The sequence below is a fragment of the Camelus dromedarius genome, chromosome 1 (assembly GCF_036321535.1).
Source record: "Camelus dromedarius isolate mCamDro1 chromosome 1, mCamDro1.pat, whole genome shotgun sequence".
NCBI lineage: Eukaryota > Metazoa > Chordata > Mammalia > Artiodactyla > Camelidae > Camelus > Camelus dromedarius.
This window is the reverse complement of record NC_087436.1, coordinates 14,449,605-14,471,729: the sequence shown is the minus strand read 5'-3', so window position 1 is coordinate 14,471,729 and position 22,125 is coordinate 14,449,605. Positions and strand designations below refer to the sequence as shown.

At 41.8% G+C, this 22,125-nt stretch overlaps 1 protein-coding gene across 1 annotated transcript in view; it reads right to left on the bottom strand.

The window, feature by feature from the left end:
- Positions 1-1,374: 1,374 nt before the first annotated feature.
- Positions 1,375-22,125, bottom strand: part of TMEM154 (transmembrane protein 154) — a 42,529-nt gene continuing 21,778 nt past the window's right edge. The window contains exons 4-7 of the mRNA XM_010992516.3: positions 16,823-16,850; positions 15,300-15,385; positions 13,210-13,270; positions 1,375-3,775 (exon numbers count right to left, since the gene is read on the bottom strand). Coding sequence (XP_010990818.1) covers positions 3,760-3,775; positions 13,210-13,270; positions 15,300-15,385; positions 16,823-16,850 — 191 coding nt within the window. The 3' untranslated portion in view covers positions 1,375-3,759. The remainder of the gene's footprint in view (positions 3,776-13,209; positions 13,271-15,299; positions 15,386-16,822; positions 16,851-22,125) is intronic.

Genomic DNA, 22,125 nt, shown 5'->3' with positions numbered 1-22,125 from the left:
ACATACTAAATTATTACTGACCTATCAGATTATTTTTAACTTGTTAAATAACTACAATTCCTGCTCTTTTGAAAGATGACATTTATTATACATGCAGTTTTCATATGTTCCATATGTTGTTTATAATTTCAGGGGTTTCCCCTAAAGTGTAGTAATTCAGTGATTGCTCTCAACTGATCTTTATACTGGAAAAGATATTGCTCACTGTTCATAGTATCTAGAGATCATTAATTTGGTCCTTTCCATGCAGACCAAAGAAGTGAAAAATGCAAAGAATAAGCTTTTTGTAAAAAGCCCAATTATTTATTTACAACGTACCAAAGACCTGTGATGGGAGCTAAGGAGGATGATTGACGGAGCCCTCTACGCCTGGAGTCCAACTGCAAAAGGATGTCCTCCACCTGTGGTTGTCCTTAAGTAGTTCAACATGTATTTCTAATCCTAATTAGAATTAATCTAATTCAATAATTTTTAATGAAATTAGAGTCTTCATGTTATTGTAAGCATGTTGGGTTAAGAATTTAACTTCTTAAAATATTATTTCAAAAAGGGTGCAGAGAATCTCTAGAGTTGATTTTTAAAGTTTTATTTTATGTAATTGTACGGATTAGCTGTCTCATGAACATGACATATTATTTAGTAAAGGTAACAGGGCAAAAAGCAAAACAAATAAAAAAAAAAACCCACCAGATGTCTACAAATAACCATCCCCAAAAGGACTAAGAGGAAAATAAAATTGGGGTGCCAGACAAGACAGTATCAAGGCCAACGTCTAAGAGCTGTTCAAAAAAAATAATTCAGGCAATTGGCTGTTCGGGTTATGCAATTATTAATAACCAATTTGACTGTGTCCACTTCACACTAAAATGCAGTGATCTTCTGGTTATTGTAAGATTTATGAAATGTAATCTAGGAATAAGCTACTCTGGACTGCTTATGGCAGATATTAAATGGAAACCCCAGAATTCATCCTGAGTGGGAAAAAGCAGCATGTGTAAAATTAATTCAGGAGGAAAATGTCAATGTTTTCCCCGCGATGAGAGTTTCAGCCGTGTCTTCCCAGTGTGAAGCCACGTCTTATCACTCCGCTATATTCAGAATTTGTACTAATTCTAACAGAAGCTGAAATTAATGTCTACACTTTATGTTTACTCAACATAAGGGCCTTCTCCCAGAGACGGTGAAAACTGATAGTTTAAATAACCAAAATAAAAGAATGGACAAAAGCATTTTTAAAGCGCCCATTTACATGGCTAGAGCCACGAGGGTGATCAAAAGCAGCAGTCACCCCGTGGATATCAAGGTTGATCCGTGTCGCGTGCTCGGTGTGTGGAAAACACTGACCTTCCCAGAGAGAGGAGTCACATCACTGAGTTAAGACGGATATTTTCACACCTTTATTAAAACAAGTTTCCTGAGGAGTTCAACTAGGCAACGTTGTAACCTAGTTTGCTTAATAGGTACAAAAATGCAATAAAACCTTACACATCTTTAAAATATTCTACAGTCAGACTTTGCTCTGATTGGCTACCCAATCAGGGCAAATGATTAAGATTTTTACTAACCATAGTCTGAAACATAAAAGTTAAGTTTGGGTTTAAAAACAATTCTCAGAATGACCATAAATCTATGATGCCTCTTGATCAGATAGTAATAAAAGGACAGAGTGCTAGTATTGCCCCTCGACTGTTCTGACCCACACAAATGTTATATATCTTGCCAGAATAAAATCCTTTTTTAAAGTGCCTTGCACAGGGTGCCATTATAAAGGTTAGTACATTTTTCAGATATAAACTCAGTGACGTTTGCTGAAGCTTACTTCTTGTGGAAATTGAAGTTACCTTAAATACTAAATGAGACCGCTTTTATCATATCATGAAATATCACTTGATCAAAGTGAGATTCCAAGAACACACATACGTCTCTGAACTGCTGAAGTCCATTACTCAACAGGGTTGGGTGATGTCTACAGACCTAAGTGCTGGATTAAAATCTTAAGAAACCAAGAGAAGGAAGAGACTCTTCTGAGAGTCAAAATGTTGATGAGACGCAAACTTAAAGTAACAAAACAGGCAGACAGGATGATGTGGAAAATGGCCATTTTGGCATAGGCAGCTGAGAGTCACCGTGGACCACAAGTTGAATGTGAATATGCCAAAGAACAAAGAAAGCAAAAATGCCATATTAGGATGTGCTGCTGAGAATACAGCAGACAACTCTGTTGAGGTTATATACCAAGAAGCCTGTCTTTTGCCAAAGCTCTGCGCAGTCCCAGGATGACACAATAGCAATGGTTAAACACAATCCGATGGTTCTCTCATTGGGGTGGAAAGACCTCCCTGGCTTGGAACTCTGCCTTTAAAATTACGGGCATCGTTCAGAAGGCCAGTGCTGGTGAAGGAATTCTGAAAAGCCGGAGGACGGTTTTCATTATGCATTAAGGCAGCCTCTCAAACACAAGACCCCGAATCCAGCAGCAAATGTTTGGTGAACCTCAACCCCTCCCCTCCCCCCCACCTTCAGTTCATATGTGAGACATAAAATAAAGTTTCCATTCTCGGTTTCTTTTCTGGAATAAAATACCAGGTGCCGTGGAAGAGCTGAGGACTCCCAATTTGCAAGATTGCTTTAAAGGTCAGAACTGGAAAATTAAGGATTAAATGGAGATTGATTTTGCGTGTGTTGGAGTGATAAACAGGGCCCTTCTGCATTTTGCTCCATTGCTTTTAGCACAAGGATGTCAACAAAAATCACAGAGAATGTCATCTCTGCGGGGCCGTTGGTGGCCCCCTGGGGAGCTGTGTTGAGAACACGGGGAAGGGGGGCCTGTCCCAGCCGGTGGGAAAGACCGTGGGCCCGAGGAGGGGTAACTGCCACTGGCACAGAGAGATCCCGTACCTGTTTTATTTGTTCCCCATGACCCTAAAAACCTCAGAGACACAGAAGATACCTGAGGAGGCCCACGTGCACACACCCCACACCAACGCATCACATGTGAGGGAGGTGTGGCGACGACAGCTGTGGGGAATTGGGAACAGGGAGCTGATTTTAGCTGAGAAGGAAGACAGTTGCTCTTTCATTGAACATTCCTGTTCCTCCATCACCCGGCCTCTAGGGGTCCACAAGTCACCAGACGACATCCCCTCAGGACGGTGGGCTCTTTCCCTGTGTCTCCTTGGCAGGCAGACCTGAGCTCACCAACCCCCTGGGCTGGGGGATACATTGAAAGACTTGCTTTGCTGGCTGCCTTTTCCAAGGCATAACTCCCCTTGAGAAAAGTTCCTGTGAACGTCAATGACCCATCCGAGGACTTGACTAATCAGAAGAAATAATCCAAAGCTAGTTTAGGTCATCAGGTGACCCAGAAGGAAACCAGAGATAAGACAGCTGCCTGATTCACACCCTAAGGAATGAAGCAGAAAGGTAACCAGGACTTAGCGTGGCCAGGATGAAGGGACAGTTAGCTGAGGTTGGCTGAGCAGAGGGAACAGCCCCTGAGGGAAGGTGCCTGCATCTTACGACTCTTCCGCCCTCAGTGATGGATGGCATCTGGCCTTGGCCTAGGATTTCCGAACCATGCCTGCTTCCAAGTACAGGTGATGCACTGGGCATTGGAAGAAACAGCAGAAAGTTCTTCTGTTTACGTTGATTGGAAATTAATTAAATTTGTATCCTCTTCATCCTCTGTTGACAAGCCCAGCAGGCTTCCAGGCTTCCTCCGGGGCTGCTTCTCTTGGAAAACGTTAGTACCATTCAGTTTTAGGATTCAGCATCACTGTAAAAAAAAAAAAAAAACCAAAACAGAACAATAGTATATATTTCCAGAAGCAACTGAGAGCTGGTCACTCCGCTGTGGGGGTGACTCAAGAGAGCATGAACGATCAGGAAGCCAACAGCGCCCAGGTTACAATTTCCAAAACAAAGGTCGGCTTGGATTTTATATTTGATCCCTGAGGAGGAAATCCAGGAAAGCCAAGAAATAATCCTTCACTCTTGTTCTCAGCTCCCTCCCCAGGGCTGACATGGAGAGAACCAGATGGAGCTGAGATTCCTCCTTTCATTAAATCTAATCCCATTCTCTGTGAAATAGATGCCAGGCTGCCTTTTTTTCCCCTTTTTAAAAAATTTCCATGGATTATTTTCTCTCAGGAGTTTGTGGTCCTGGCATGTTGTCAAAAGCACATTTTGTTCATATCCACAAAAGGATCAGAGGTGCCTACTCAGTGTCATTTAGAATTCGGTCCCCAGGCATCTCGGGGTGTGAGCAGACAGAAATTATGGACATGGTATTTGGACAGAACCATGCTGGCTGGCTAATTTCTGCTTTCGTTTCTAACTTGGCTATCAGGGCCGCATATCTGGCTCTGCGGTTTCTTCCCCAGTGAGACCATGCCTCCTCTTAAGTCTCCAGGAAAGCTGACCACTCGACACCCCCCACCGCCCGCCACCCCACGGGGGCTTCTGTTTTTAGTTTTATGTCCCTTCACCCAAGTTCTAGGATGTCTCTCCTTCAAGTGATCTCTGTCTCTGAGTAAGTGCTCGCCCGCTCAGTGAAACACTAGGTGTTTCCAGAAGGACTCGGAAGCAACTTACTAGCTAGTTAGCTAGACATTGTGTGTTTATGTGTCTGTGTTGTAAAGATGGGGAGGAAGCTGTGACACAGAGGGCCAGTCAACGGGGAAGAAGGAAGAAGGCAAATGTGGACAAAGGACAACTTCTGCAGCAACACTTACTCAGTGGAAACCTGTTTGAAAATTAAGACATCCTTTATCTAAAAAGTAGACGTAACAACCCAATTCACTTCAGTTCAACTCTTAAACTGGGCTAGGAGGCTTCATCTCTTGGAAATTGGGTGGTAGCAAAATAATATTTCCACAATCCAGGAGTTCATCTCTACAGAGCATAAGTCTCTGAATTGCATGTTTTCCTTTTGTGGCCTTATCTTGACATTTCCGCTACTCCAAGCCGACTAAAATACAAGGCAGAGTGGCAAGTGGACTTTTGTCCACAACCCTGATCTGTGTCTAGCAGTTGTAACAGAAGTGAGTTTTAAAATTAATTATGATAAAAGCCAATCCATATTCGTTGTTGAAAAAATAGAAAATACAAACAAGCAAAACAAAACTATTAACAGTCTCACTACAAGTTAATATTTTGGTATTTATTCCCCCAAACTTTTTTTCCTGCAATAATGATACGTATTCTTTCTGTATAAAGATGGAATCATCTTATGTGTATAGTGCTATAACCTGTTTTTCTTATTCTCATTCATATAGAGACATCTTTTCTTGTTAATAAATATACCGTATCTTTCTAGTATAGCATTCCATTGTCTCACTAGACCAAAAAAAATTTCTTTTTTAGCCACATCCTTGTTAAACATTTAGGCTATTTCCAATTTAAAATTTCTATTTATTATAAAAATTGCTACATCTTTGCATGCTTCCAGGTCTTACCTTTACATAAGTATCTAGAAAAGGAATTGCTGGGTTAAAATACATGTAGTTTTAAAGCTGGGCCAGTCAAATGTCAAATTACCCCCCTTCCCTAGAAATTTTCTGAAATTTACTTCTCCAGACACTTTCCTTCAGGGAAATATCCTTTCCCCCACATCCTGTCTAATACTGGATATTACTATTTTCAGTTTTTGTAAATTCAATAGGTGAAAATAATATTTACCTTAACTTTTTCTTTGGTTATTTTTTACTGTTGTTACCAGGAAGACTGAAGTTTTTTTCCAAGCTCTATCGGTAATTAAAATTTCTTCTTTTGCTGATTTGCTTATTAATATTCTTTGTTCATATTTAAAAGGGGAAAATTATCTTGTTTATTGATTTGTGTATTAAGAATAATTTTTTTGTTCATCGTTCATATTGTACATACTTTCTCCCAGTTTGTCATTTTCCTCCTCATTTTATTTACTGTATTTTTTGAAGTACAGAAAACTTGAGTTTTTAATGTTGTCTACCCTTTTCTGACGTGGTTTTTGACTGTGTGTCATGCTTTTAAACCAGTCCTCACCTTAAATTTATAATATTGATCTATATTTTTCCTTTCTTTTTCACGTTTAAACTTATCTGGAGTCTATTTTAATCTAAAGTGTTGGGTAGAGTTTTAAATTTTCCCTCCAAATGTTAGTTGGTAAGACTATTGAATAATCTACTTGCTATGAATTGCTACTTTTATAATATATTAAATGTTTAATATACTTGAGTCTGTTTTGAATATTCTATTCTGTTTCACTAATATTTCTTATTTGGTTCTAGATGTACCCAGTTTTAATTATTGGAGCATGTTTCCTGCTAACTCCCTCTCCCCTGCCCCCCCACAACTGTTCTTTTCCCTTCTTTTAGAAATACCCTATTTGTGCAGTTCTTCTTCTAGATGAAATGTTCATTGGGATCTTTAAGAGACTGAGTTGAATTTAAAATGATCATTTTTTACACGATTGAGTCTTTCATCCAGGAATGCAGTATGTCCCTCCCCATTTGTTAAATCTGTTAGGTCCCTCAATAAAAACTTGAACAACTTCTTTTTCTGTTACCCCGAACATTTTTGATGAAGTTTAGGCCTGGGTATTTCATCATTTCTCGGGCTGTTTTTATGGTCGTGCTGATGATGGTTTGTGCCAACAGTGGCTTTTCTAGCCCAGGATCAGGTGGCAGGGGCTTGAATCAGGGCTCAGCCACTTCCTGGCTGTGTGCCCTTGAGCAAGTTAACCTTTCTGACCCCAAATTTTCTGCTCTCGTCTCATCTGCAAAACATACATAATACTACCATGTACCTTAGCAGGCTGTCGGACAGAATAAATGAGAAAACAGAGGGAAAGCACTGCGCTACAGAACACGAATGTGCGTTGTGATCATGCAGTTTCTACACTAGCAAATGTTTGTCGGTTAAACACAAGCATATACATTGCTTCAAACATCCAAAAGCTTTAAGAAACCATCTTCCAAAACAAACCTTCAGTTTCTGAGGCCAATGTACTTCAATGTGCTTTGTTTAGAACTCTGCAAGCATTTTGAAGGCTCAGCCTGTGACCCTGTCCACCCTGTCCAGGGAACCCGTTCGCTGAGAACATCAAAGAGCCCAGGACCTCACACATGGCGCTCACCCGTGTAGCTTACGTGCTTCTAAGTCTGTGCACCGTGAGGACGTGCCAGGCCCCTCGCCACATTAGAAATGTTCCTAACGTGGGTACAGTGGCTTCAGCTGTGGGACATCAGGTCATCTCTAGTGTTGCAACTCTCACAGGCAATTTCCACCAGTGGTGTGGTGACCATCAGGCCTGTCAGCAAGTCAGCAACCTGGGATCCGTCCCACCACCCACCCCCGAGCCCCGAGGCATAAGTCTCTCCCACGCACGTTCCTTTATTTAGTTAGATGTGTTCCCTGCTGTCTTCATGGCTATTTATCATCTCTGTGAAATGATCAAATCAGCCCAGACAACTTCAGCTCTTGCAAATCCTTGAGTTCTCCGTGAAAAACATCTTGGCAAACTGCCACAGACTTGCAACAAATAAAACAAGTGATCCCGCTTCAAACCTCAAACCCCTGTGGCTTGCCTTGATGTTAATTCGGACGGTTTTAGTAACTTCTCTGTGACAGCGGCATTCGAGAGTACTTCTCGGAGTGTTATATAGGTATTTTAAGAATGTGGGACAGCTTTAAGCTGTATAGTCCCAGGGGCTACAAACTGTAAAAACAAATTGAACTGATGAAAAAGTATCATCTGATTATTTTTACGAAAGCAATTAATTGCAATGCTACCAGTTAAATAAGGAGGTGTAATTCTAACGCCTGGTTTCATACCTGCCCCTTGTTGCGGTCAGGATCAGAGAAGCCACTTTTGTTCTTCTGACTAGTTTATCTTGTAACAATCCCCCGTTATGACCGCAGCGAGTGTTGCCGGTCCCTGAAAATGCAATAAACCTATGCTAAACCTGGCTTGCGCTATGAGGCTCTCTCACTTGGCTTCAGGGGAGGGCAGCGTTCAATGTAGCACAAAGTCAAGTAACAGCTAGATCATGCTCCTTTCCTCTTCATCAATATAATGTCCCTTCTTCCCGTAAGAGGCCTGGCCCGAGTGGAATTAAAGAGACGTGCATCTGGCTAACATGAGAGCCAGGCCTAGAATTGGTCCAAGACACATAGATCATGCCCACAGTGTAGACATAATCTGGGCCACTATTCAAGCAATGCTGTGGTTTATTAAACTGAGTACTTCTTCTTTCACCCACTAAACACACACACACACACACACACACACACACCCCTGCCTATTAACAATCTCATTTGAGGTTACCATCCTGCAGGATTAGAAACTGTTACTTTATCATCCTCATAATACTTAGCTCAGATTTGAGGGAAATCAGTTGGCACTGAACATACTCAATATTTAATACTTGTTGACTTTTAAATGACTTGAGGGACTAGAAAGAAAAAGAGGAGAGAAACTCATGAAGTAATTGGAAGTGGCCACAGAGATTTACGTGCTCGGAGAGGCCAAAATAGTTCCCACAAAACCGCTGTTTTCTTGCAATTAATGGTTCCGTCTTGTCAATGACTGCACAGGTGGTGGACACACCAGCCACCAAATAGCTTAGCCTCATGGTAGCCAGCTGTCTTGCTGCTAAGTGTTCTTTTTTGAGATTTCTAAGGTGTCTTTTAATTTATGGACTATCTCTTTTTTTAACTAATCAATAAAAGAAAATGAAATGCAATTTTTAAACAAACTCTCCTCTAGATTGAGTTTCATCACAACTCATCATAAACTTGCTGTGTGAACCTGGACAAATCACTTAACCTCTCTGAGTTCTAGGTTTACACAGATGGATTATTTCATTTTTAGCTGGTTGTCCTGGCACGATGTAGACAATGCCAAGCACACATTAAATGCTCAATAAATAAGTTTTTTAAAACTGCACTTTCCCCCAAAAAAGACAAAGAGAAAGGAAGAAACAGGAAGAAATTCACAACATTCTTTATTAAACTAACCTGGATTTTCCTGAGAAACACTGAAGTGATCCCTTTTTAGAATATCATGAGCTCAGAAGTGAATCATAAAATGAACAATAGAATTATTACAAAACCAGAACAGATCTATGGTTCCTTACCCTCTCTGACTTAGTTAATTCCTAGGTAACAGTACCTAGACTTCTGGCATGTACAATAAATGTTTTATTATTGTTGTTGTCGTCACTGTACTTGCAAAATTATAAATCTACTTGGATGAAACCAAATCTAATTCTCCCCTAATCTTTCCCAATGCTGTTACTTAACGTAAAATCATCACTGTGGCCAACAGGCAGAAAGGGAAAGACGCTTGGCTAATATTTGCAGTTCCTTGTCTGTGGTTATTCACTGAAGCTTGCAGAGGCAGGAACACCAAGCTTTCAGGAAATCATCTAGTTCCAAAGGCCTCAGGAAGAAGGAAGAGGCTGCCTAGACTGTGAGCACCCTGATGAAAGCAATTCCATCTTGTTTTTGCCACTATCAACCGGCATTTGAGAAGGTATTATAAGGGTGGGGGCAGACCAGAAGGGAGTGAATTCTTCACAGAGAATTTAAACAATAATAAAACCAACTCAGTGGATCTGGTTTCTGTTATCACTGTGCCGTGGCCGTGCTGAACAATGTCAGTGATGGAATTCTGTTCGATGCCAGAGCGGCTCTGCCTCCACACTGCCGCACCCCTTGGACGCTGCCCCACGGACACTATTCCCAGCACCTGCACATTGCCTGGCACATGACAGGTATGGATTATAGGGGGAAATGCTAAGGTGGCAAATAAGAATATAGAACTCCCCCTCCCCTGCAGTTCCTTTGCTGCCTTTTCTTACTGATTTCTTGAAAACCCATAGTTTAAACTTCCCATAGTACTTTGTGTATCTCTGGCCCTTATTCAAATCCTGTGTTAAGTTTTAGACTTCACAGCTCAAGGGAAATGTCCACTCAGTGAGGACAGGGCAAGGTAATGAGCACCCACTGGCGAATGGGATCTGTGGGGAAAGTTCTGGAAGACCTGAGATGATGGACTCTAACCAGAGAAGGTTGAAGGGTGGAAGCCTTGGCACATAGTATGATGCATTAAGTGTGGGAGGGTGACCAGATCAACTCCTTTTTTCCCAGAAGCACCGTGGACTTTATGTATCACAGAGGCTCCACATCAGGGTGTCTTTCTAGCATCAAGAAGGGCTGAACCCTGTAAACGGATTCCAGAATTCTTTGTTCCCCATCCTCTTGCTTAGATTAGCAGGAAAATGGGGAAGTGTTTTCCACTAAGTTCAATCTTCAGCGATGGCTATATACTTTCGGAAGCATTAGAGTCACCTGTGTACTGGGAGCTTTGGGGAGAATGATGTGTCAAAATAGGTTAACTGACTGAAACAAATTCCCCATCTCCTGTTTGGAGATGTCAACAGTGGGGAAGGCGGTGCATGCCAGGACAAGGGGTATATGGGACTTCTCTGTACTTTCTGCTCAATTTTGCTGAGAACCTAAAACTTTTCTAAAATATGATACCTTTTTTTTTTTCTTTTAAAGCCAATTGGAGAGGATGGGGAGAACTATGAAAGAATCAGTTTCATTGCGTGGCGCTTCAAAACTTACAAAGTGGTTTTTTTCCTCTTATCTTATCTCTTATCCAGTGAAACTAGCAGAGCAGGTGGCATTATTTCCATTTTTCAAGACCAGGAAACTGGAGCTCATAGAGTTAAAGTGACTTGTCTTTGGATAAAGAACAAACGACTGTCCAAGTCAGGTCTTAAAACTAGTCTGATTCTAAGCCCAGTCACCAATGCTCTCTCCACCTGTATCTCTAATGATTCACAAGCTTTTCGAGAGAAAAAAATGTCTTCTTTCTGTCCTGGATTAGATATTCAAAGTAAATGTTTCATCAACTATCAATGTCATTAACACAATAGGAGGAAGTAATATAAATAAATTCATGACAGAAAAGAAAGATTATCTAAACTATATACTCTTTCAAAAACTCCAAACTGCTAAGAGGACTTATTCTGAAATCAACAACATTAATGGGTCTATGCTGATAATGGATGGGGAACCGGAAGTCTCCAATCATTCCTAGGAGATGAAACATTCATGATTTCTCAGGACAGGCGAGCTCCAGAAAGAAATTCCCAGGGAAACCAGGGGCAAAAATAATGCCCCACCTACCGAAACAGATGTGCCTGGACTTTAAGACATAAGTTCATGAGCCCAAACGGCAATGTGTTTATGTACATCAATTCTAACTTTTTAATAAAAATAGTAACCAATATTTATTGAGAGTCAATTCTGTACCAGGCTTTGTTCCAAGTGCTTTGTACTTTTCTGAGTTTTTGGTGAATAAAAATTAAATTTGTTTTGCAATATCGTGATACCCCTTGAAGTAATCAGACAGTATGTTTGGCACCAAAGGCTAGGGACTTGCCATTCTTGGTTCTAGAACCATGGCTTCACCGAGAGGGAGTGAGGGGAAGGCCTGACAGTTGTCCTTGAGTTAAAACCAGATAGTTCTGGACCAACAGAAGAATGTAGGCATTCCCTTTAAAAATAATAATTTAGCATAAAGCAGCTTTCCAAATAGGTTAAAGCTTTTTGCCTTATGCACAGAAATGTGCTTGAGCTTATTTCAAAGACCAACCTCTCAATATTTCAAAAATACGATTTCTAAGAAGCTTTCACCACCATACAATTCTCTAACATTAAGCTTCTCCTATGTTGCTAACAATTTCAAAGAATAAGAGGCAGGTATATAAAATCCACTGACATTACACATCTTTTGATGGTGCCCATCACAGACACAGTAATAAGGTATTTATAAGATTTTGGTGGTGATCTTAGCCCTATTCTAGACATACATAAATGTTCGTTTTTAGGTGAAAAATGAAAGGAAAAGATTCCTTTGTAATGTCCTTTGTGATACAGCCACTAGCATCTTTTCCCTTCGTCTGCTTGTTAATATCCGCTATCTCATTTAAATAGCATAGACTTTTCTCTGAACCAGTGATGAATTTTAACATGCAAACACCTGCAGAGGTGACAATGACTGACATCGACAACAAGATGGAGATTTCTGCAGCAGAGAGGAGGTTTGCCTCAGAAAGATTGCGGTGGCATGACTTCTTAGGTGAGGTTTAGGGAAAGAAGCAGAATGAGGGTCCGGAAGACAAACCTCTGACTGCCTCAGTCACCGTCTAGTAATCAGTATTTCCCTGCAATGCTCTGGCTTCAGAAACTGTTTATGACGAGTGACTGCCCTCTGGATGCATTTAAGGTGACTGGCACAGGACCTCTGGTTAACCTGGAGGGAGAGCCGGTGAGTGGTATCAATCCTGCTCTGAAAGTTTATTCTGTTTATCCTGATAGGAGTGTAACATCTCAGTCATGGGCTCAGTCAAGTTCCCTGCTGGCTGGTCATCTCTGAGTCACTCCATCAACAATCCAGTGCTCACCCCCCATCCCAACCCCTCGGCCAAATCACAGAGGCGCTCTGGGGAACAAGTCCCCGACTTGCTGAATCATCTATCCTGTTTCCTGCGAGCACATCCCACGTCCTGACCAAAGAATTCTCTGATCAAAACCACTCAAACAGGGTCATTTCTATCCTCACAAAAGATTTTGGAATTTAAACTGGGTTATGGAGTGCTGAAAGACACGCCTACCCCGGGTGCACTGAAATTTTCTATCAAGCAGAGCCACCTAGTGGTGGAATGTAATATGGGTTTTTTAAATTCTCATTTAACTTCTCTCCTAGAACACTCCAATCCAGGCGGGGTTTCCTTTTGTCTTGATTTTTACATGTTCATTGTACTCATTCTTACTTACAGTTTCCCCTTTGAGACTGTCACCTTCCTCTATTTTCCTTACCAAACATCTATTCATCCAAGGTATACAAACCCAGAGTTTGTTATAATCAGAAAGTATTAGGACTGAAACAGAAGCCAACTCAACAGTGTCTCTTTAGAAGGGCAAGAAAATGTCAGTACGAATTTATTTCTAAAGATAAAGGGCCACTTGGATGTTTACTTTGTACTTTTCTATCTTCCATAACTCACACTGTTTCCTCCACACTACACCAATATACTCCCATGTAAACTGTCACATAAAATTTACAGGCACAGAGAAGGTGGGCAAAAGTCCTTGACTGTGGTCTCTGATCTCCCCCAACACACACATATAATCTGTGGTAGAAATTAGAAGTACCTTGGGTGGTTTTGGTTTGGTTCCTTTTCTTCCTCTAAGGTAGGTAAACATTCATAGTCGGCTAGGACAGAACAAAACAAGCTTACTGTTAGTTACTGAAATTCTATTTTCTATCCACAAAACTCACACAGTTGAGCATCACATTTCTCTGATCGTGTGGTTACTTGGACAGAAATGGCCTCACCAGGGAGCTCCGGAGGTTAAAAGATTAATGATGGCAAGGCTCTTGAAATGGAAAATGTACTAATAGCACAGATACAAGACTTCAACGTGTCTCTGGCTCCGTTGGAAAGGGCACAATTCATCACTGCTTGGTTATTCAGTCCCTGAAGAACCCCACTGTGGCTCCAAAGACTGGAATCTGCATGGCTCAGGGTGGATGCTGGAATAAAACAGCCTCACCTGCGGTCCTGATGTGCCTGCAGAATGACTTCGGTCAGGAGGCACGATGGGAAAGGAGCAGGCAAACTGGGGAACAATTGACCTTCTTAAGGTCATCAGAATTCTCTCTTATGACACTTCTGCTGGTTTTCTTCTTTTTTTTAATATTTTACTTATTTATTATTGTATTGCTTAAATATTTTATTTGGGTGAGGAGGGAAGGTAATTAGGTTTATTTATTTTTGAGGGAGGTACTGGGGATTGAACCCAGGACCTCGTGCATGCTAAGCATGTGCTCTACCACTTGAGCTGTACTCTCCCCCCAACTACTGCTGTTTTTAAAGGGGAAAAAAATCCATTGGATCAATCACCTATGCATCAAAACAACTCTCTGCTTTAGTTGTCAAATAGAAATGGCTTTTTCCAGATTTCTGATTTTAGTGAGTGTAACAGGATCACGATTTTGTATTACAATGACCTCAGCCACAAAAGGAAATATACCAAAATATTAAGAGAGATTGTTTCTGGGTGATGGATTTTTTTTCCTCATTCCACTTTTTTTTTTTTTTTTGCAGTTTCCAAATTCTACTGTGTTTGTATATTACTTTTATAAACTAAAAACAACAAAATGAAACTACTTTAAGGATTACCTCAATGACCCACCCCAATCTGCAAATGCTTTACAGAGCCATTCTTCCATCAATATTGGACTATGAAAAACTGTTCAAAATTGTACAAGTTAGTTAAGTGGTTCTAATATTACTAATACACAATTGTATATATTGGAATAATACAATAATTTCTAATAACAAGTATCTAGATTTGAGAATTCCATTGTAGATTGTTGAATCTGACAGACCCTGGGGTATTTTTTAAGATAAATATTAAAAATACATGTGATGTAATAATATAAATAGTGGATTGTATTAATTTAACATGAGCATTAAAATAATTTATTGATTTTTTAAAGGAATTAAAAAAAGAAAAAACAGCTATCATCATTTTAAAGTCCAAATATTGATTTAATGAAAAGTAAGGAATATATACTATAATTACTACCAGGTATCAGCTGGAAAGTAAGTAATAGTTGGATATTTATATCACTATCTCTATTAGTGCTGTCCAATAGGACTTTCTACAGTGACTGGAATGTTCTAGATCGTCACTTTATGCTAAAATAGCCGTTAGCTACAGGTGGCTACTGAGTCTTCAAAATGTGACTGGAGTGACTAAGGAACAAAATTAATTTTATTTAACTTTTAAAATTTTAAGTGAAGCAGACACATATGACTAGTGTCTATTGGACAGCACAGATCGATGTAAATTATATTTGAGGAAGTTTTATATTTGTATACAGATTAAAATCACAGATGTCTAAATTCTATAAGACACCAGGTAAAACCAGATGCTAACTTTTCCCAGATAGCTTGGTCTCAAGAGATTTCCTTGCTTGAAAAAACGACCATTTTCTTCTCGAAAAAGATCATGTGAAAAATGTGCACAAAAATAAAAACAAGTGACAATTGATACAATAATTAAAATGAATAGTTAAGGGTGGTCAGACCCAAGGTTACTGTCTGCATGTGCCTGATGTAACGCGGGTGGGTTCACCCGGTCCCACGCCAGGATTTACCGCACGGTTATAAAGCTTTTGCAGCTTTCTCTTATCAGAGAGAACAGAAAAAGCTAGATTATTACACCCCACATACCATTTCTATTCATGCTGTTCATCCACTTATCAAGCTCTTCCATTTCTATTTCCATGACAGAGGGTGTGTCTTCCTCAAAAATAGGTCTAGAGAGAGAAAGTAAAAAGCTTGTTGGAAAAAAAACCAAAAAACAAAAAAACACGAAACAAAACCAACACGTGTGGTGTGCTTAATTTCATTTGAGGAGAGCCTAGGATGTGGACAGTGGACTCTGGGGAAGATGAACTTGATTCCGTATCTGATCCTCCAGGGTAGCCTGGGTGAGCAGGGGTTTGCCTGTTCAAGTGTACCAACTCTTAACAGGAAAAAAGGTGAAAACTAAAGTAAACCTTCAACCGTCACTGATCTAAACATGTAGAGAGCACATACCAGGACCAGGCTGAAAGGGAATCCAGACTCTGCTCCCCTGAAGGTACCAGCCGAGCCTACAAGGCTTCCTCTGCGAGCCCCCTCCAGGGAGTTGCTACATTTAGCATTTTAGCCTTGCTTAATTTCACTTCCCTTTCTTTTGGGGTTTTTCATCAGTGCCCCAGGTCAAGACACCACTGTAAACAGGCTACTTTCATCACCTCTCCCTTTGTTCCTGGATTTCCTGCTTTGAAGAAATGGAACCCTTGCTTTCAGAAATCGGGGGGCTTCCCCCCTGCCAGGGCTGGGCGCGCACCATTAGGTGAAGCAGCCCCGGGCTGCCGGAGAGGGAGGTGGGGGCGGGGACCCCCAGCTCTGAAGGGCTGCCTATGCGCTAGCCTGTGCGGAGGAAGCCAGTTTGGTGTCCAAACAAGCAAGGGCGGGGCTGACTTGGTGGTGACATCACCCCAGACCACCCCTCTGGGCGGAATCCTCTCTCCCTCTCTCCCCTCCACCCCGCTTCCTGCCCCCAGCCCCTATGATGCACTGCTTCTCAACCTACAGACTTCAGTCTTCTCGCTCTCCTCCCTTAATACCAGACAAAGTATCTTCCCTGGTGATAAAAAATTTTAACAAGACATTACTGTACATAAAATAAGCAACAAGGACCTACTGTATAACACAGGGAACTATATTCAATTTCTTGTAATGATCCGTAATGGAAAAGAAACAAAATATATGTATGTATTATGTATGTATATGTATAACTGAACTGATTTGCTGTACACCTGACACTAACATTGTAAATCGACTACACTTCAATAAAAAATAAGAATAAAAAATTTTTTAAATCAGAATAAATGAATCAATGTCCTTGAAATATGCCCAGGGTCAGAAATATTTAACCAACCATGCATTTGGAATTGGCCGCAGTCAGAAAAAGGTTCTTTTCTGAACAGAGGATCTTCTCTTCTACTCAGATCCCCTGCTGGGCTGAGGTGGGGGCTCTCGCATATCCTCCGGCACATGTCCTGGGGCCGGGGAAGCGGGAGGTCCCCACGAGGAGTGTCTGAACCAAAACTGTTGAAAAGCTGGTTCTCTAATCTGCTTATCCCCGGACATCCTCGACACCATCGTCCACCCTGAGCTGGAATGGATGCAGTAGGGGAACTTACACTTTCAAGTTTTCATTTCCCAGTTCACCTAAGAGAGAGTAAACATAAAAGTCACGTTAGCTTGCGTAGTCTGTAACAACTTTTCATTTCAACAATAGCTGAAATCTCTACAGAGAGAGGCAATGACTTTAAGTAGATGAGGTTTTTAAAGGAACCATAATTAACCTCTAAGTTAACAACTGCAGATTGCTATGTTGAAATGAGGTGCCATCACCATGAAATCTGTTTCTTTTAGATATCGGGGTCCTCTGAGAGCACACACTTCACATCAGATGTCCATCCCTCTGGGCAGTCTTTATCCATATGAAGAGGAAAACAGTGGTAAGGGGGACAAAGGAGGAGTTGACAAGAATGCTTGTTCCTGGACCCCCAGGTATCCCGGTTCAAACCACTGCTGCTTCATCTGCTTGTGACACTCCAAACCAAACAGCGTGACACTGTCCCTTTGTCCCAGAGTAGGATGTGGGGTATCTGTCACAGGCTCCACTCGGACCACTCCTCTAACCCCTACTCTTTGCGTGGCTGAATCCCTCACACCTTCCAGTCTCAGTGAAAGCGAGTCCCTCTAAAACCGAATTCCCCTACCGAGGTTATGATTCATCTCTCTATCCAAAACTTTATTCTCTTTCTTGTCCCGTCTGACCTCAATCCTAACTGAACACTCACTAACCAGAATCGGAGGACTAAAATTGCTGTTGTCGATAACATCGTTCGTGTACTAAAATTGCTGCTGTAGGTATCACTATTACACAAACTCAAGTTGTCTCTCCGGGGCAAGATGCGCTCACAGACCCCCAGCCATGGACCACCTGGCCAGGGAATCATAAACCAGAGACATCCCGACTCACCAAACCATGATTAAGAAATGTCACACAAATGTCACAAGATGATTAATCCCAGCTTCTCTGTTCTTCTCTGTTAAGAACATCCCCAACTCAAAGACCAAGTTGGAGTGGATCTGAGGCTTGTCTCCCACTCCCTTGTGTGGCGCCCTGCAACAAACCTTTCCTTTGCTGCAAACCCACTCTCAGAGTTTGACTTCCTGTACTGCGGGCACACAGCCCTTTGCCTGGTTACATCACCTTAAACTCAGAGAGGCCTCCCCCACCTCCTCTGTTTGATGTAGGGCTCATCTTTCCTGCTGTTTCCGGCTCAGTACCTTGCTTGCTTCTTCATAGCATCTGCCACCACCTGTCATTGATCAGTTCCTCTGTGTCATTCTTTTTTATCTGTCTCTTCCACTGGGCCACAGCTCCCAAAGTGCGGGGATCATATCTGCCTTGTTCAACGTGGTATTCCCCCCTCCCATCCCACTTGCACGATACCTGGTAAACACCCTGTACATATTTATTGAATAAATGACTAGGTCTTACTCTGGATTGCCCAGTCCTGGGGTTAAATTCATGCCCAGTGTTCTGGATTTCACATTATCAAAGTAGTGAAGCTTTCAACAAGCCTGCTGTTAGTCAAGATGAGCCAGGTAACAGTTTGCAAAATGGCTCTAACGCTGATCAGACTCCAAATGAACATGTGGCAAGAATTAGGGCCCAATGCCCCAGCTCAAGCTCTGTTTTGTTTGGCAGGGAGTCCAATGCACCCAGAGAAAGGAGGCAATAATGTCCAGCGAATGGAGAGCGCAGCCCCATTGCACCTTTTTCAATGGGAAAACCACTGAGCAGCAAACCACTGTGTAGAGGTCCGCTGCATAGTCAGATGGTCCTGATTCTTGGCAATCAGAGGCCTCCTTTTGTCTGGCAGGCAGAAATGCAGGTCCCCAGCGAGGGAACACAACCAGCAGGCACCTGGAACTGAGCTCCTGGCAGCCGGGAGCCGCTGTCATTTCCTGTGGGTTGGCGTGCTTTCATGCACCGCTAATCCAGGAAAGCTGGGCACAGATGTCAGTTTCATGCCATCACTACTTCCCTTCGAGGAGCGGTAAGTTATGTCCTTCTGCCCCCTGGGGTAGGAATGTGAAGCCCCCTGCAGATGTCTGACTCCTCAGACACTTAGATGGGGGAGAGAGGAGTGTGTACATCTTATTTTATGTATGCATTTTTCATCTAGAATTTATCAGCTACTTCCTTAAAGGATTTTACTATAAATAAAGCCCCCATACAACTGAACCTCCCTTACAGGTGGACCCATAAAAATCCCCCTGTTTTGTCACTCCCGCCTCCTCCCTCTCCCTCTTTCCCTGCTTCATAAACAACCCCTTGCTAATTTCTTGCAGAACAAGTGGCCCCACAGACCCCCTGTTGAGGGGGTGGATTTATCTTTCTAATCTGGGTGCCCGCAGGCTTCGGGGGGAGCAAAAGCTAGCCCCGCATGCAGATGATGAAGTTTAAAAACCCATTACACAAGTGCTCCAGAGGTTACCGAGTGTGAAGCTCGGGTTATCAGTATTCAAACAGAGCAAAAAGCCTTCCACAGCCCGTCTCCCCACCGGCCGTTACCCCTGCCCCAGGCACCATGGCAACAGAAAGACACCTGGGAGAGCTCAGCACAGCCGAGCATTAAACCAAGAGGGACACCAATTACCCGTCCTCAGCAATCAGGCCCTGCCCGCTCCACTCCACCTGGCTTGTATCTCTTTATTAATAGCCGCCTGCTACTCCCTCTGCACCCGGGAGGCTCTCACGCAGCCCGCCACCCGCACTCGATGCCATTTTCCCTCCCACCGCCCTTCCATTTCCTGTCCGCCTCCCCAGCGGGTCCTGCAGTCCCCACATGACACCCACTTAGCCTGAAGAGGCCCCGCTCCCAGCTACTCTCCTCTGTGCACTTGGCCGTGGGCTGGCCGGGGTGGGGGCTGGCGGCAGGAGCCCAGCGGGAGGCTGGCTTGCTTATCTGGTTTCCATGCTGAGCAGCGAGCAGTGACTCTCTTTCTGAAGACTGAGCAGAGCCAGGTGTCAGGCAGCCTGTTCAAAGGGATGGTTTACTGCCAGCTGTTTTCCCTGCAGCTCTTTCTGAGAGACACAGCACCTCAAGACACCTCGTACGTGTTAAATAATAACAACTGCAAGTGTAATGTAATGCCTGGAAGTCTCCGGACAATGACATTAGCACAAGTCGCTACACAGCCTTCCCTTTTCCTGGGCATGAAAAGGACAGGACCAAAGGAAAAAGGGCAATTTCCATGCAAGTGAAGTGTCCTTTCTAAAAACGTTGGCCAAATACTCCCCAGTTGTTGAATTTAAAGACATTTCCTGGTATAGGGCAATACACCAGGGTCTATTCCTGTGAGCAAAGAAACAATGCGTCTATTCCTGACCTAATGAGGGGACATCCTCCTGTTCGCTCACAAAGCATTCCTTTAAGAGCTTTCCAACCAAAATGCTAGTCTGATCCAGAATGACAGTTTTATTTTTCCTGGAAAGAATATATTTAAATCAAATTCCATTAATTTAAATATTCTGGGGAAGAGGGTATAGCTCAGTGGTAGAGCACTGGCTTAGCATGCACAAGGTCCTGGGTTCAATCCCCAGTACTTCCATTAACAAATACATAAACCTAAATTACCTCCCCCAACAGAAAGAAAAAAAAAAAAAACCTAAAAAAAAAAAAAAAAGAACTAGGCTCTTCAAATAAAAACAAAACTAAATTAAAAAAAATTTCTCCTTTTATTGACTTGCATTGTAATGTTAAATATTGGTGGGTGAACTTCTGTGGACAGTGGTTGAGAACCTTTTAGCTATCAGCTTGCCCCGCAGAGATTTATCTGTTAAGCAGTTAACCATCTGTACCTATATTAAAGGAGTGGCCAGTAAAAAAATATCCAAATAAAACTCTCTATAACAAAAAATTTTGTGATAAGCAATTGTTTTGAAATCCTTAGTTTTCCATTTGTGTTTTCTTAAATCTTTAAACAAAATTTTTTTTATTTTTTAGTTTGTTTTGGGGAGGGAGGTAATTAGGTTTATTTATTTATTTTTAATGGAAGTACTGAGGACTGAACCCAGGACCTCGTGCATGCTAGTCATGCACTCTACCACTGAGCTAGACCCTCCCCTATCTTTTCTGTTTTCTTAAAATGAGACACATTTAAATGAAAAACAATGTGCCAGTTTGTATTATGGATAATGTACACAGTTATTTTTACCTCTAAGAACAAGTGTTCTCTAAAAAAAGAGTTCTAGCATTCTTTCATCAACTCATCATTCAACAGACATTTATTGAGCAGGTAACATATGTGTTGGACTAGGCATTCTGTCAGATAAAAGGGATAATAATAATTAGCTAACAATTACAACATGCCAGGTACTGTTTTTTCTAAGCGCTTTAAGTAGATGAATCCACTTAATTCTCACAACAACTCTATAAGGTAGGTACTGAATCTTCCCATTTTACAGAAGAGGAGACTAACTGAACCAGAGGTCACAGAGCTGAGAAGTGCAAAAGCCAGCTAGCAGAATGTTCCAGAATCTGTCCCCTCAACCTTCACCCTACACCATTCAACAAGATAAATTAGACAAGTTCTTGGTTCTCTTGGACCCTACAGAGAACCTAGTAAAAAAGAGAGACAAGACAAAAAAAAAAAAAAAAAAAAAAAAAGAAAGACCAAAAACAGGCAAGTCACCAACTTATGCCAATGTAAATACAGTGAGCAGTGGTGATGAATTTTGCCTGGGGTGTGATTACTCAAGGCTCCAGAAAAACTTTAGAGCAGGACGTTGAAGAACAGGGTGGGAATTTGCCAAGCAAACAAAAAGGAATTTCCAGACAGAAGAAATAGCATCAACTAGGAATGGAGGCATCAGGAAAGGGCAAGCCATGCTCCGGGAACAGCAAATACTATCTGGGCCGTGTCTGAAGATGAGGCCAGTTCTCACTTGTAAATGGCTTTTGAATTTTGAGATTCTCAAAATAAAGTTCAGTGAAAAATCCTTTTCTGGATTTAGAACCTCAGAGCATGACCATTTGACTGGCCAATCCCATCCTTTCCCCCACCGCATGACTCTGTTAGGTAAGACCAGCCATAGGCTATGGTTCTAGCAGGAAGTTCTTACTTTCCCTACTTAAAAAAAACAAAAACAAAAAAAACTGGATCTACATACACCCCAATGTTCATAGGAGCCCTATTTACAATAACCAAGACCTGGAATCAACCTTAATGTCCAACAGATGACTGGATAAAGAAGATGTTGTGTACACACACACACACACACACACATATATATACACAATGGAATACTACTCAGCCATAAAAAAGAATGAATAATGCCATTTACAGCAATATGGATAGACCTAGAGAAGATCATATTAAGTGAAATATGTCAGATAGAAAAAGACAAATATCACATATC